Here is a 14391-nt window from a genome sequence, read left to right as displayed (position 1 = left end):
TTTGTAGTAAATGAACTGAGGACATAATTTAAAAGCAAAGATAACAACTTTTGTTTATATTAGTTTTTTCAACTCATTTTCATTATAATAAATGTTATATAACCACTGAAAAAGTTATCATCCTTCCTTTATCCAAATTCTTCCTGAAAACTCTGTCAACTAATACTTACCACCAGCAGATCGGAGGGGACAGTTTTAAATTTCTAATACAAGCAAAATGCAACACCCTGAACAAGCAGTCCAATTTTACAGTAGCCTTAAAGCTCACCACTCTTAACCTGTTCTTAGAATTAGCACTTGTCACTTCCTTTTCCCCTTCATGCTACACAAGCTTTAGAAGCAGGAAATATCTTCGTATGTGTTTCTGCAATGACTGACACATTTTTGGTACTATCTGAATATAACCATTTGATTTTGAACTTTTCTAGAGTGTCTTAAAAGGGTCCATCCTTACCCGCCACTTGTTGACATTTTGGAATCACTACCCACAGAAGAGGGGTCTTCTCTTTAATTGCTGCTCTGTTTCACACACAAGACTATAGGTACAGGTTATAACAAAAACCCCTCCACCAAAACACACGTCCAAGGGTCTTTGATGTTCTAATAGCTAAAAGTGTTTCTTTTATTCACTGACTCCAGGCTTGGAAGCCGAGCGAAATTTAACTTACTTACATGCCTATCACCTCATACCATAGACTTGGTATCTATCATCAGGTTTGGAAAACACAAGGCTTCTGAAAACCATGATATCAATAAAATAACCCTAATCTTAACAATTAACATGTCTGAATAAATAAGCTTTGTATTCATTCTATGAAATTCCATCCTATTCTTGTGAGCCCATATGTATTTCCATAGAAATAATAAAAGCACTAATGTCACAGAACAAATTTTTGGCAGTCCATGAATGCCAAAATTTATACGTTTTTGTTCTTTCCTTGAAAGCATTTGACAACTTCTGTCTCCTATGAAGTTGGCAAGATGTTAGAAGGTACCTAATTAAAAAAAACCCTACTTCATGGTTACATAATTAAAAACTGAAAATGTAGGAAAAATCCCAGATTAAATATAGATTCCAAATGCAAGCAGTATACAGCTCAGCTCATTAAAACGCCTACCATTTTCTGTGGTACTGACGCATAGTTTGGGTATCCAAGGACATCTTTTATGAAGTTGTTATCACAGTTTTTTCCAATCCAAATGTAAAAAATCTGTAAGATGTCAGAATTAGTAAAGGCCTTGTATACATTTTAGAGAGACAAGTGGTGACACAATTAGAATAGTACCAGAATAATACCTTTCATGCAAATGAATCACTTGAGGGCTCCAGTTGCAATTCATACATACATCTCTATATTCATTATTTGTAGATTTACTTGTTAATACATTGGTAGAATTTGGAATAATATCATTAAAAGTAAAAAAATAGATAGAATGCAAATATTGAAAGAATGAGGACACAGGACCCATGTATATTGTATATTGTTAATGCACTAGCTTCCCATGTTACCTCCTAAAATGAAACACCAAAATTTTATAAAGTCACACAGTGGTGTCAGTTACTGCACACTGATTTTCCAATCTAAACAAGTCATAGTAAAGCATCAATTATTAAAACACAATATAGTAATTATGTCAAACATCTGGAGACAGAACCTAGTTTGACATTCAGACTCAGCCCCTCAACTCATAAAAGGTTTAAAGCACTTTCCAGAATGCCATGAGAACCGCATAACGTTTTATCACACTATTTGAGTAGCATAATGCTTTATCCCATTGTGTTTCAGTGTCATCTCTACGAATACCTTAAGCTGTACCTACAGATTTTGTTCACTCCCCACAATTCCCTCACTCTTGCAACTCTTACGTCACACAAGCCACAAATCATAAAACCACTTATAACCCTCTATGTCAATGACCAGCTGGAGTGCATGGAGCTCCACCTGGGGATGGATGAGGAGCTGACTGAGAGCCTGTGGGTCAGGATTAAAGGGAGCGCTGGGGCAGGGGGACATCATAGCAGGGGTCTGCTACAGGCCACCTGACCAGGGGGACCGAGCAGATGAAGCCCTCCATAGGCAGATAGGAGCAGCCTCATGCTCACAAGCCCTGGTCCTTATGGGGGACTTCAACCACCCTGATATCTGTTGGAGGGACAACACAGCTGAGTGTAAGTAATCCAGGAAGTTCCTGGAATGTGTCAATGACAACTTTCTCCTCCAAGTGACAGAGGAGCCCATGAGGACAGGTGCCATGCTGGACCTTATTCTCACCAATAAGGAGGGCCTGGTAGGGGATGTCAAGCTCAAGGGCAGCCTTGGCTGCAGTGACCACGAAATGGTGGAATTCAGGATCCTCAGGGCAGTGAGAAGGGCACACAGCAAGCTCACTACCCTGGGCTTCAGGAGAGCAGACTTTGGCCTCTTCAGAGATCTGCTTGGTAGAATACCATGGGACAAAGCCCTGGAAGGAAGAGGGGCTCAAGACAGCTGGCTAATCTTCAAGGGTCACCTCCTCCAAGCTCAGGAGCGATGCATCCCAACAAAGAGGAAGTCAAGCAAAAACACCAAGAGGCCCCCATGGATGAACAAGGAGCTCCTGGGCAAAGTCAAACAAAAAAAGGAAGCCTATAAAGGGTGGAAGCAAGGGCAGGTAGCCTGGGAGGAATACAGAGAAATTGTCTGAGCAGCCAGGGATCAGGTTAGGAATGCCAAAGCCCTGACAGAAATTAGTCTGGCCAGGGATGTCAAGGACAACAAGAAAAACTTCTATAGGTATGTTAGTGATAAAGGGAGGACGAGGGAAAATGTGGGTCCCCTCCAGAATGAAACCGGTGACCTGGTTACCCAGGATATGGAGAAGGCTGAGGTGCTCAATGACTTCTTTGCCTCAGTCTTCACTGGCAAATGCTTGATCCACACTGCCCAGGTCACAGAAGGCAGGGACTGGGAGAATGCAGAACTGCCCACTGCAGGAGAAGCTCAGGTTCGAGAATATCTAAGGAACCTGAAGGTGCACAAGTCCATGGGACCTGATGAGTTGCATCCACGGGTCTTGAGGGAACTGGTGGATGAAGTGGCCAGGCCACTTGCCATTGTATTTGAGAAGTCCTGGCAGGCGGCGAAGTTCCCGCCGACTGGAAGAGGGGGAACATAAGCCCCATTTTTAAGAAGGGTAAAAAGGAAGACCCAGGGGACTACAGGCCAGTCAGTCTCATCTCCGTGCCTGGCAAGATTATGGAGCAGGCCCTCCTGGAGACTATGCTCAGGCACATGGAAGATAAGGAGGTGACTGGTGACAGCCAACACAGCTTCACTAGGGGCAAATCATGCCTGACAAACTTGGTGGCCTTCTATGATGGGGTTACAGCGTTGGTGGATAAGGGAAGGGCAACTGATGTCATCTACCTGGACTCGTGCAAGCCATTTGACTCTGTCCCGCATGACATCCTTGTCTCTAAACTGGAGAGACATGGATTCGATGGATGGACCACGTGGTGGGTAAGGAATTGGCTGGATGGTTGCACTCAAAGAGTTGTGGTCAACGGTTCAATGTCCAAGTGGAGAACGGTGATGAGTGGCCTTCCTCAGGGGTTGGTACTGGGACCGGCACTGTTCAACATCTTTGTCGGCGACATGGACAGTGGGATCGAGTGCACCCTCAGCAAGTTTGCGGACGACACCAAGCTGTGTGGTGTGGTTGACACGCTGGAGGGAAGGGATGCCATCCAGAGGGACCCTGACAGGCTGGAGAGGTGGGCCCGTGCGAAACGCATGAAGTTCAACAAGGCCAAGTGCAAGGTCCTGCACGTGGGTCCACGCAATCCCAAGCACGACTATAGGCTGGGCGAGGAATGGATTGAAAGCGGCCCCGAGGAGAAGGACTTGGAGGTACTGATGGATGAGAAGCTCAACATGAGACGGCAGTGTGCGCTTGCAGCCCAGAAAGCCAACCGTGTCCTGGGCTGCATCAAAAGAGGCATGACCAGCAGGTCGAGGGAGGTGATCCCGCCCCTCTACTCCGCTCTGGTGAGACCCCACCTGGAGTACTGCGTCCAGCTCTGGGGGCCCCAGTACAGGAGAGACATGGAGCTGTTGGAGATTCCAGAGGAGGGCCATGAAGCTGATCAGAGGGCTGGAGCACCTCTCCTATGAGAACAGGCTGAGAGAGTTGGGGTTGTTCAGCCTGGAGAAGAGAAGGTTCCGGGGAGATCTAATTGCTGCTTACCAGTACCTGAAGGGGGCCTACAGGAAAGATGGTGAGGGACTGTTTATCAGGGAGTGTAGTGACAGGACAAGGGGTAATGGGTTTAAGCTGAAGGAGGGTCGATTTAGATTAGATGTTAGAAAGAAATTCTTTACTGTGAGGGTGGTGAAGCACTGGAACAGGTTGCCCAGAGAGGTTGTGGATGCCCCATCCCTGGAAGTGTTCAAGGCCAGGTTGGATGGGGCTTTGGGCAACGTGGTCTAGTGAAGGGTGTCCCTGCCTGCAGCAGGGGGGTTGGACCTAGATGATCTTTAAGGTCCCTTCCAACCCAAACCATTCTATGATTCTATATTCGTGTGTAATTGAGAAGGTTCCTGCATCAATGAGAAGTGCTTTGTTAGAGGGACTGTAGTACATATAATTTAATAACCATTAAGAGAAATTTTGGAAAATGGAAATCCATTATTTCCAGAAAACAACACAAACAAACTTGATGTGAACTCTTGGTATATTCTGATCAATCTAGCCTTAAAAAAAAATTAACCTCTGAAGCCTTAATATGCAACCTCAAAGATACTGCTCTGATCAAAATATGAAAGCCTTTCACTGGAACACAGATTACTGCCAGGTGACCTGATTCACTACACTGTTATTGTTGAGAGTTGACCACTTGTAATAATTCAGCATGCATTTTGTTTTGGGGTTTTTTTGTCTGTTTTTGTTTTAAAAGAAGAATGTTTAAAAACAGTAACTTACTGAACCACAATCCATCAGAAAAGCTCCTTCTCTTGTCAACTTCTCTGCAGACAGCTTCTGAAGAGGTGGCTGAGGAACAACTCTGTCATTTACATGTATTGTACTCTGTAACAAAAAAACCAATACTCAATAACACTAGAATATAAATAAATCCTATTTATCGTAACCAGGTAAAATAAAACAGGAAAAAACACTGTTAATCTCCAGCAAAATTAAGGATTCTCATGTAACAAAAATGCCCTGTTAAGCCTAAAATGATTATGTACATCAAACAATTCTAAAATGTTACTTAATCTAAAGGCTACTTTGTTACCTAAAAAAAAATAATGCAAGTTCATTTAAGTTGTGTGGGTAGTATTTCTCATGCTGCAGATGCCAAACTTTCAAAAGAATTCTGGTGTTTACACTTAAATCTTCTACAAACAATTTCCATAATTTTTTTCATTGCATTCGACTTCACTAGGAAAGTTGCAAGAGCAGAAAAACATAGAATTCTACTCCTTATAAGGGTTCACTATTTTACTGCATTCAAATAAAGTTCTTTAACATCCTGCCCAAAGCAATATATGGGTTTGTCCACAGAGCACTATGACTGATCTGATTAAACAATCTGGCTGTTAGCAATGACATTATTAAAAAATAACCTCTCCTTCTTCCCCAGCAATAAAACCAGACACAATAAAACCCCTCAACCCCCAGTATATCCAGATTAAAGCTGCTTCACCCTCCAATACAAAAATAGGCTGAATATCTATTAAAATCTGTGAAGCATTCTCAAATAATGTAGGGAAAAAATAGTCTAGAGGCTAAGTACATCTCCACACGGTAAAAGATTATTAAAAACCAGTCACTATATAAAGAATTCCACATTATAATGCAATAGATTAGAAGCTTTTTCAGATTTATGCACAATGATGAAAATCAAGCTACTAAATTCCACTTGGAAAAGTTCCAGGCTTCAGGTAATGCTCTCAAGAATTAAGTGTTAAGAGAAAAGAAAACGAGCAAAAACCATTTTTTTAAAAAAATGTGTAATATATATCATAGAATTTTCTAAAGAAACAAATTTAAAAACTACCTCTGTCACAAATACGTTAAACCGAAGTAGTACTAAATAGCAGATTAGCACTCTGTTATATGATTTAAAGTATGGTTTGTCAGTTTCAGTAGGTCAAATAAGCCCTATTTTCTGTTATTATTCTTCTAGAAATAACTGATCTGAAATCCTTTGCCAACAAAACTGGATCTCCCAAAACGAGTCCTGGTTCTTTACAGCACTCGCACACTGAATATACTGTTTCAACGTAAGTTCCACAAAAAACTTAACAAGATTAGTTGAAGAAGTTGGCTTCTCAAATAGTGGGGGGTGTGTGTATAATAAAAAATTAACTAATCGATTCCACTGAAGAACACTGAGTTTCATAGACTCACATATGTGAGTCTATGAAATACCTTAAAAGAAACATTGAGACTATAAATAGCTCAGAGTTTGTGCTGAACAATACCAACTGCCAGAGAAACTCAAGTTACCATATAATCTTGTATGACACAAACTCCTACATATGCTTTCCCAAAGCTAGTAACTAACAAGCTTATGAAAACTTAAACAACTTATTTTTGCAATTACAACTAACTTTGACCTTAAATAAAATCCCATCTTACTTCTTACTCTTAAAAAATGCATCCATTTCCTAGGCTACCTCTGTAAAAGGCAAACTAATAAAACCTGGTTTTGTACATCAAGTACTTCCTCAGTCTGATTGTGACCATCTAAAAGTAAAATTCTGTTTCATTCACATCAGTCTGAGAAACCACTGGAAGTTTGTTATTGCAGCAACTTCATCTGGTTTCAGTATACAAAACCTAGAATCCTCCACCAAATCTACTTCATCCACTTCCCCCAGATAGTTCTAACACACAAAACCACATGAGATGTTTCCAGTGCATACAATCTTCTCTGCTTTCTTTGTATAATAGAAAAACATAGAATTATTGCAGTCACTGAAACAAGGTGAAGTAAAACCACAGTTCTGCTTATAATACACTACTGTACTTGCAACCCAAAACTTGAAAATAAATGTTTTTCTTGATTTTTTAATAACTTGTGGAAAAAGCTCAGTTTACATTACAGTAACAACTTCAATTACATTATCGCAGCACAACATCAGGTCTAACAGATCATTAAAACCAGGAAATGTTCTAAAACAGGCTTCATACATTACCTCATCAATCAACTTGTCTATTCTGTACAAGTTGGGATGTATCATTTTCATCAAATGAACAAGAGGCTGGCTCTTCATCTGGCACATTGCATATACGCGATCATCCAAGCGTGTACTCATGCCTGTTCTAAATGCTTTCTGTAAGAGAACAGTGGTGTTACTCAAATAAATCCTGCATTTTGTGTCACATCTAAACAGTGTATTTCAGATTTTTTTAAAGTGTCAAGCAAAGACAGCAAAGATAGCAAAGCTCTTGTAAAGTAATGTATCTTCAAATACAACTTGGAATACAACACCTTTTAAAGCTTAATCTGTTCTCCCTCCTTATTGATGAAGGAGAATAAAAAAACGTCCCCCCACTTTGTGTAAAATTTCTATGTGATTGGGCTAGTGTTTTTCCTTTTTATTCTTGACAAATGTTACTGGCCTATGAAACTCATGATGCAAAATACCACAGGAAGATACGAGCCTAGCAGAGTTTGAAAAAGATCCTTCTTGTGGATAAGATTAACTCTGATTTTATATTAGTAAGAAATAACTGTTAAGGAAAAGCTTTGGAAGTGAAATATACTTTCATGTTTCAGTACAGAAATAGGGTGTCTGAGGATAAAATTTTGTAACTGTCTTTCCTACTGAATTTTTCAGATCTCCTTTAGAAGCCATCAGTAAACGATCACTGTTAGAAGCAACACAATGGAATAAGCACCATCCTCTGATTCAGTGGAGAATATTTCCATAACAAGAGTTCATATTCACTTCTACAACAAAGTTAAGTAAATCAAGCCCTCTTCTCCTCGGCTGCCACAAGCATTTTGGTTTCTCTGTATCCCAGGCTTTTTTATTATTGTTAACAAAGATGATACAAAATACCCTAAACAACTTATTTTCTCACCCACTCTTCTGTCTTTTACACAGATCCTCTTGATAATCCATGGTCTGTTTTTTCCCCACCATTAACTGCATTACTTATGCAAGTATCAATGAAGTCCTAATCAGTATATTAGAAACTGAAGTAATCACTAAGCCAAACAAAGTAAGTTATAATGATTGGATTTCTTACCAAACTTACATAAAGGTCTATTCATGATAAGAAAACAAAGAACTGTCAGACACAAAAATCTTTAAGCTATGAGATATATTCCTAACAAAACCCTCCAGTAAGTTCTCTTCTTATTTTTAAGTGTGATGATTGGTAATACAAAGATATTAAAAAAAACCCAAAACAAATAAAAAAGTAATTCTACGTGAACTTTAAACTATATCACTTTAGTTTCTGTAATCGATTTCATTGTATCTCCATGGAAACTCATTTTCCTTCTTGGTACTTTAAAGTAAGAAGTATATGCATTGAAAAAATATTTGACTACTATTTTTCTTCACAAAATAAAACTGAAGTAGTACTAATAAGCATCTTCCAACAATCGTTGTGTGCAGTACCAATTAGCTGCCAAAATCTGAGAAATGCTAAATGTTACAATATATATGTTTGTATTTTCATCATAAAATAAGACAAAATAGAAAAAATTCACAATCGAGTAAACCAATAAACTGTTCAGGCACTAATCATTTAAAATAAGCTAACAGTCATCTTTTATGTGAAAGTCCTGTAAGCTGGAAGAGAATAACCCAATTTTCATAATTTTAGAAGAGTGCAGACTTTGCTTGACCTAAAGCTGAAGAATTCCTCACATGGAACAACGAATTGAATATCAAACATTAATCCACTAGATTATACATACCTGTTTGAGAAGGGCCAAAATATACAGTGGAAACAGCTTGAGGGAATTTGGTGCCATCAGCATGGACTGCTGCAGATTTGAGGCAGTTGACATGTATGCCGCCAAGGAGTCCACCACGGCATTAACTAAGGCATCTCTTGCATCTGAAAGGCTAGATGAAACTGAGCGATCCACAGCTGTTGGGTTAGAAGGATACAAGAAGTTACTGCAGTTGGCCTCATGCATTCCCTTGAATTTTGAAAATATTAGTTGTGCTTTTGGGTGACATTTAAAACAAACAAAAACCCCACAACACACCTGTGGTCTTCACTTTTTTTAGGAGTAAACAAGACAACTGCCCATACAGATACTCACTTTCATGATGTTTAAAAAATACAGTGTGGCTGATCTCCACTCCCTAGTTCCCACTCTTGGAGAATTTAAAAAATTGTTTAAAGCTGTGGTAGATAGTCAAGACTAAATATAAATCCTGTTTTACACCTTATACAAATTACTTAGCTATTGATGAAACTCTCTGCTGTCCCACCTCCAAGATAAGGTTTGCAGCAATTATTCCCCCCCCCCCCCCCAAGAAATTTCTCCCATTATTTCAGTGGCATATTTATGATTAGTGTAAACGAAGCTTCATCTTTCTCTGCTGAGAAAGGGCTGCAAATCCTTTGGTCAGAGGAAGCCACCTGCTGGACTGAATGCACACGTAAAACGAGATCTAGAAGTACTATTTATTTCTTCTAATTTATTTGACTATTAATATACAACATAGCACATATATTAAAATGCTGCATAGAGCCATACATGTTCAATGGTGGAGATCAGTCTGAGACAGCTACTCATAAGCCCCATAAGTAAGGATAACTAAGGATTCTCAACCCAGCAATGACAGCATAGAAGCACAGAAAACTAATGCATCTCTCGGATATACTGTTGTCAGAAGTTTCCTTTTAGTCTCCAGCAACTCACTAAACTGAATCACTCTTTCTTAACTAATCCTAGAATGCTAAAGTTTGAGATGACAACCATGATGATGATACAAAAATGAGTTTTGATCCAAGGGTTCAATCCAAAGTGATTCTTTTTCCTTTAATAAACTGTAGAGAAAAAAGTAAGAAGGATCCTTCTAAAAGATTAAAGTCAACTAAATATTCAGACTGAGGAATATTTCAGTTATTAGTTTTGGTCTAACTTTGATTTTGTCATCTTTCGTATTCTCAGGTTTCAGTGCAATCCATTCCAATCTTTTTCTACAATATGCAAGCTTCATTCACTACTGCATTTAAATGGCTGGCAAAATTAAGAGCACACAAAAAGACACTTGAATCTTCCTGGTCTGTACTCACCCATGTTTGCTAAGAGGCATACAACTGCTTGTACATCCGCTCCTGCATATACATCAGCCAGTGAACTTACTACAGGCAAGCAAAGTGTGTGCACTCGAATTCGACGTTCACCTAATAAAAAATAAGTAGAAATCATTATGCAAGATCTCCTGATAGAGGTATACAAATTCAGTCATTACAGCATATCTTCTCTCATCTGAGGTGCATTTGTTTTGTAAAAACACACCAGTCAGGAAAGGGCTGTAACACTATATCCCGTTCCTGCCTCTCAACCTGTTCAAATTCTGCAACGCTCTAAAGCATGCAACTTGTGAATCAGCACAAGCTCATACACAAACTAGCTTATAACACCCAAAATAAGTGTCTTGAGTCTACAAATGAAGTATATTGATTTCCATCCGAAAATTTGGTGGCATGTTCCACAATAGAAAGTAGCTACTATTCTTTATGTCCACCCAATACACTAGCAACTCACTCCAATCCCTCATAGGTCTGTGATTTTGGACAAAGTGTGTGCCAAACGTGTTATTGCTTATAACAACAGCATGCCTTGTAAGTAAAGGAATCTTGCAGAATCAACTCTATGTAAGATGGGAGATAAATGACATTTTCCCATCAAAACAGAATTTATAAATATTTACATTATGTGATTAACTTCCAAGTAGGCTCACTAGCTTTGACAAGACTCTCTTAGGATAGAGAGAGCAAAAAAGGGCTGTGGAACTAACTATACAAACATTATATTAGAAAAAGAAACAAAAAGCCCAGTGGCCAAGTGATTTGAATTCATTTACCTTTGCTGGAAGTATACAAAAGAGCTGTTTGAAAACAAACCAAAGATGTGTCAGTCAGACTTTCCTCGATGGACATTTGTACTGCAAATCCAGCATCAGGATTGACATTGGCAAGGGACAATAAATCAGTAGATCGTACAAAAAAGTTCCCATGAAAAGTGTGTATTGAAAGACCTAGAAGCAGATTAATTCAGAGTGAGGTTAAAACAGCATGAAAAACTCCTATCAACAATTAAAACCCACAGCACTCCAGCTATGTTTCAGAAAACTGTAAAAATACTTATTCTAACTATCACATGGAATCTATTACATGAATCATTAGGCATTTCAGCGTGATCCTGTAGAGTTCATGTTCAATTCTGAACACTCCGAGCTCAATAATGCCTTTACACTACACGTGTCCATTTAGCTGAAGTGAGATGGTGTCATCTTAAGTAAAAAACAAAACACCCAGATACATTAGCTTTTGCCATTTTGGTAAGTTACTTGAAAGAAGGCGACTATCTTACTCTTCAGTGAAAGAGAAATAACCTGAAGTCTAATGTTGCTAAAGACTAAGCACATACAAAATGATAGTTAACATGTTTACATCAACTTTTCCATATGAATCAGTACTTAAAAACATACCTTTTGTACATCTTATGCGCATGACTGCTTCAAATCCAATCTTTCTTGTAAGGTATCTTTTAAGGTCTTTTTGAAACTTTTCGGCCTGAGCAGGATTATGGCTACAATGGAAAGATGGATAGTAATAGATGCATCCAGCAGAATACTTCGACATGCAAGCTGTGAAGGAGGAAAAGATACAGTTAAGAGGTAAAACTGTAACATGAAGTCAGGACATAAAAATTGTGCCTAACCTTTTGCAAGTCACATTTATGTTAATCTTTTTCCTGATATGACCCACATCTGTAAGTCAAGAACTGGCTCAGACTCAGGTCACTGAAAACAGTGATGAGTCACCCAAACACACAATTATCTAGTTATACACTTACTTCACAAAGCATGCTACCTTTAGCAGCTAAGGCAGGAATGCATGCAGAATTATTTAATGGTGTAGAGCAAAATTAAGTGTGTGGGCAGAGACAAATCTTGGTTTAATACTGAAAGATGAGAACTCTGTTCTACCCCTATGATTAAGCTTTATTCATTCCTTGCCATCTTACTGTTCCCTGTTCTTGAGTAGGATAGTACCTTCTCATTTAAAACACTGAAATTCCAGAATAGTCTGATACCACCAATCCAATACTACTGTTCTTTACTCCATTAACTTCAAAGTCAATTCTTTTGCAGCATCAGCTGCATTTACAGAAGTGCAAAAAAATTTACATGATTTAAGAATTCCTGAAGTAGCCCATGCTTTTGAAGACAGAAAGCAGTGTGGAAAGAATGAATGCATACATTAGGTACTCCTTACCAAGAGAAGCTAGATCAGAATACTGTGAACTTAAGAGAAATAAATCCACAGCAGTCTGCTGGCCTGAGCAGTCCAGTGCCAACTTCTTATAAAAATCTGTTGCTGGACCAAGATGCTGGACGACCTGTGGTGAATAAATTATACAGGAAAGAGTTAAGACAACGATTGTGCTCTCTTAAGACTTCATGGAACAGAAGACATAATATTCAGTAGCGAAGTATCATAAGGCAATTTCCTTTGAGCAATGATTTATAGGCATTTTCACCTGCAGAAATTATATTCTTTATGCTCCATATTCTTTTAGTTTGTATTTACGAGCAGTTATGATCCTACTTTCAAGGAATTTACATTCTCATACAAATAAACATTCATGTAACTATGTAACACTTGCTGGACGCTGTAAACTACAAGGCCATAAAAATAATAAGAAATCATGTTTTAGATCTACAATTTAATATATTCACGCTTTGGTTCAAAACCCAGGTTGATATTAACAGAGTCAGAGATATTTGCAGTTGCTTTTGCTTGCCAAGAAAAGCTATGGACCAAAGGCCCAAAAGACAGCTCACGCACTTTGAAACAAGTAATACCACATATATGTGTATAAACTTGTGATCTTAAATGCATAAACACAGACAATGAGTAAAGTTTAGTGAATTGCTATAAATAAAACCCAAGAGTTGATCTGCAGAACTATGCAAGTCAGAAAGACATGGCTAGTCCCTAGTCTCATGAGATGAATATGAAAGGAAGTGTTGGTACCTTTGTGCTTGACCTTTGATTGGGATCTTCTCTGGAATGCAAAAGACCTGCTCCCAAAGATGGTAACTGAGTCTGAAACACAGATATCCGACCACCCGTTGGAGACATCAGTTTAAATGCAGCCTGAAGAGCAGGGCCCAACGCGCTGTGCGTTTCTCTTGTATTGGTGAACATATTTGGTAACGCATTCAATAGATCTTTTATCAGCTGCAGAACAGATTGAGAAGTGTTCTATGAGATTTTGCAAGGTTGACATTTTCTGCTATTTCTAAAAAGCTGTATTGCCGTAACTGAAGTGGAACAATCAGCACCAAATATTTCTGCTTATTTTCAACACACTAAGGAAAACAATGTAATAATTTTAAAAACTCTGATGTATGAACCAACCAACATGTAATACTTCTATAATTAAAAAGTAACATTAGATTTACATATTATGAAGATAGAAGTTCCTTTTAAACTTTGAATTCAAGCCTATTTTTAATATTCAACTCTTTAAAGGTAATGATATATTTTGAGCAATCATACCTCTTTGCTTTCATGGAGATTTACAAGTAAACTATCTGGTGTAGGTAGGAAGATATCTGTAGGGAGAACAGAAAAAATCCATATTTTATTAAAGAAAAAAATATTAAAATAGAACAAAACATTTCACTGCCCACTGCTATATGTACTATGAAACAGTCTACTTTTCTGATATACATATTAGAGAGAATACTACAGTCTATACAAAGCTTGTTTTATTCAAAGCAAAATTAACATTCAAATTTCACTTTTTAAACACCACCTACTCTGTAGTTAGTGTAAGTTTATTTTTTAAAAATATATTTCCTATACCTTAAATAAAATTGGCCTAATACCAGAATATTTGAGAGACTCTAATCTTTCTTCTGGGAAAAAAGTAGCTTCTCAAAGATTTAGTTTCCATTTTCTTTTTACTTACCATCGATATCTGAGACAATCAGCATCTGAGGCTGAGATAAACCTTCTTGTAAGTTGTAAAACTGAACAGTGCTGTCAAACGTTATGAACCCTATTCTTGTTCTCGAGTCCCCAGGCAGCCTGAAGCATTAAAAAATAAACTATTAAGCCCTAAATTTCTCTCTCAAGACACATACATACACACAGCTCCTGCTGATGTTAGCAGAAACTCAGCTC

General features: G+C 38.3%; 1 protein-coding gene across 3 annotated transcripts in view; it reads right to left on the bottom strand.

Moving 5' to 3' along the window:
* Positions 1-14391, bottom strand: part of SEC24B (SEC24 homolog B, COPII coat complex component) — a 51016-nt gene that overhangs the window by 3243 nt on the left and 33382 nt on the right. For all 3 annotated transcript variants that reach the window (XM_054824561.1, XM_054824563.1, XM_054824562.1), the window contains 11 exons: positions 14177-14295; positions 13762-13817; positions 13234-13440; positions 12472-12595; positions 11682-11840; positions 11055-11228; positions 10261-10371; positions 8924-9099; positions 7185-7322; positions 4963-5067; positions 1119-1211 (listed from right to left, as the gene is read on the bottom strand). In XM_054824561.1, coding sequence (XP_054680536.1) covers positions 1119-1211; positions 4963-5067; positions 7185-7322; positions 8924-9099; positions 10261-10371; positions 11055-11228; positions 11682-11840; positions 12472-12595; positions 13234-13440; positions 13762-13817; positions 14177-14295 — 1462 coding nt within the window. The remainder of the gene's footprint in view (positions 1-1118; positions 1212-4962; positions 5068-7184; positions 7323-8923; positions 9100-10260; positions 10372-11054; positions 11229-11681; positions 11841-12471; positions 12596-13233; positions 13441-13761; positions 13818-14176; positions 14296-14391) is intronic.

Source organism: Grus americana, chromosome 4 (genome assembly GCF_028858705.1).
Source record: "Grus americana isolate bGruAme1 chromosome 4, bGruAme1.mat, whole genome shotgun sequence".
Classification (NCBI taxonomy): Eukaryota; Metazoa; Chordata; class Aves; order Gruiformes; family Gruidae; genus Grus; species Grus americana.
Note: the sequence above shows the minus strand (reverse complement) of the source record. Positions and strands in the feature narration are given on the sequence as shown.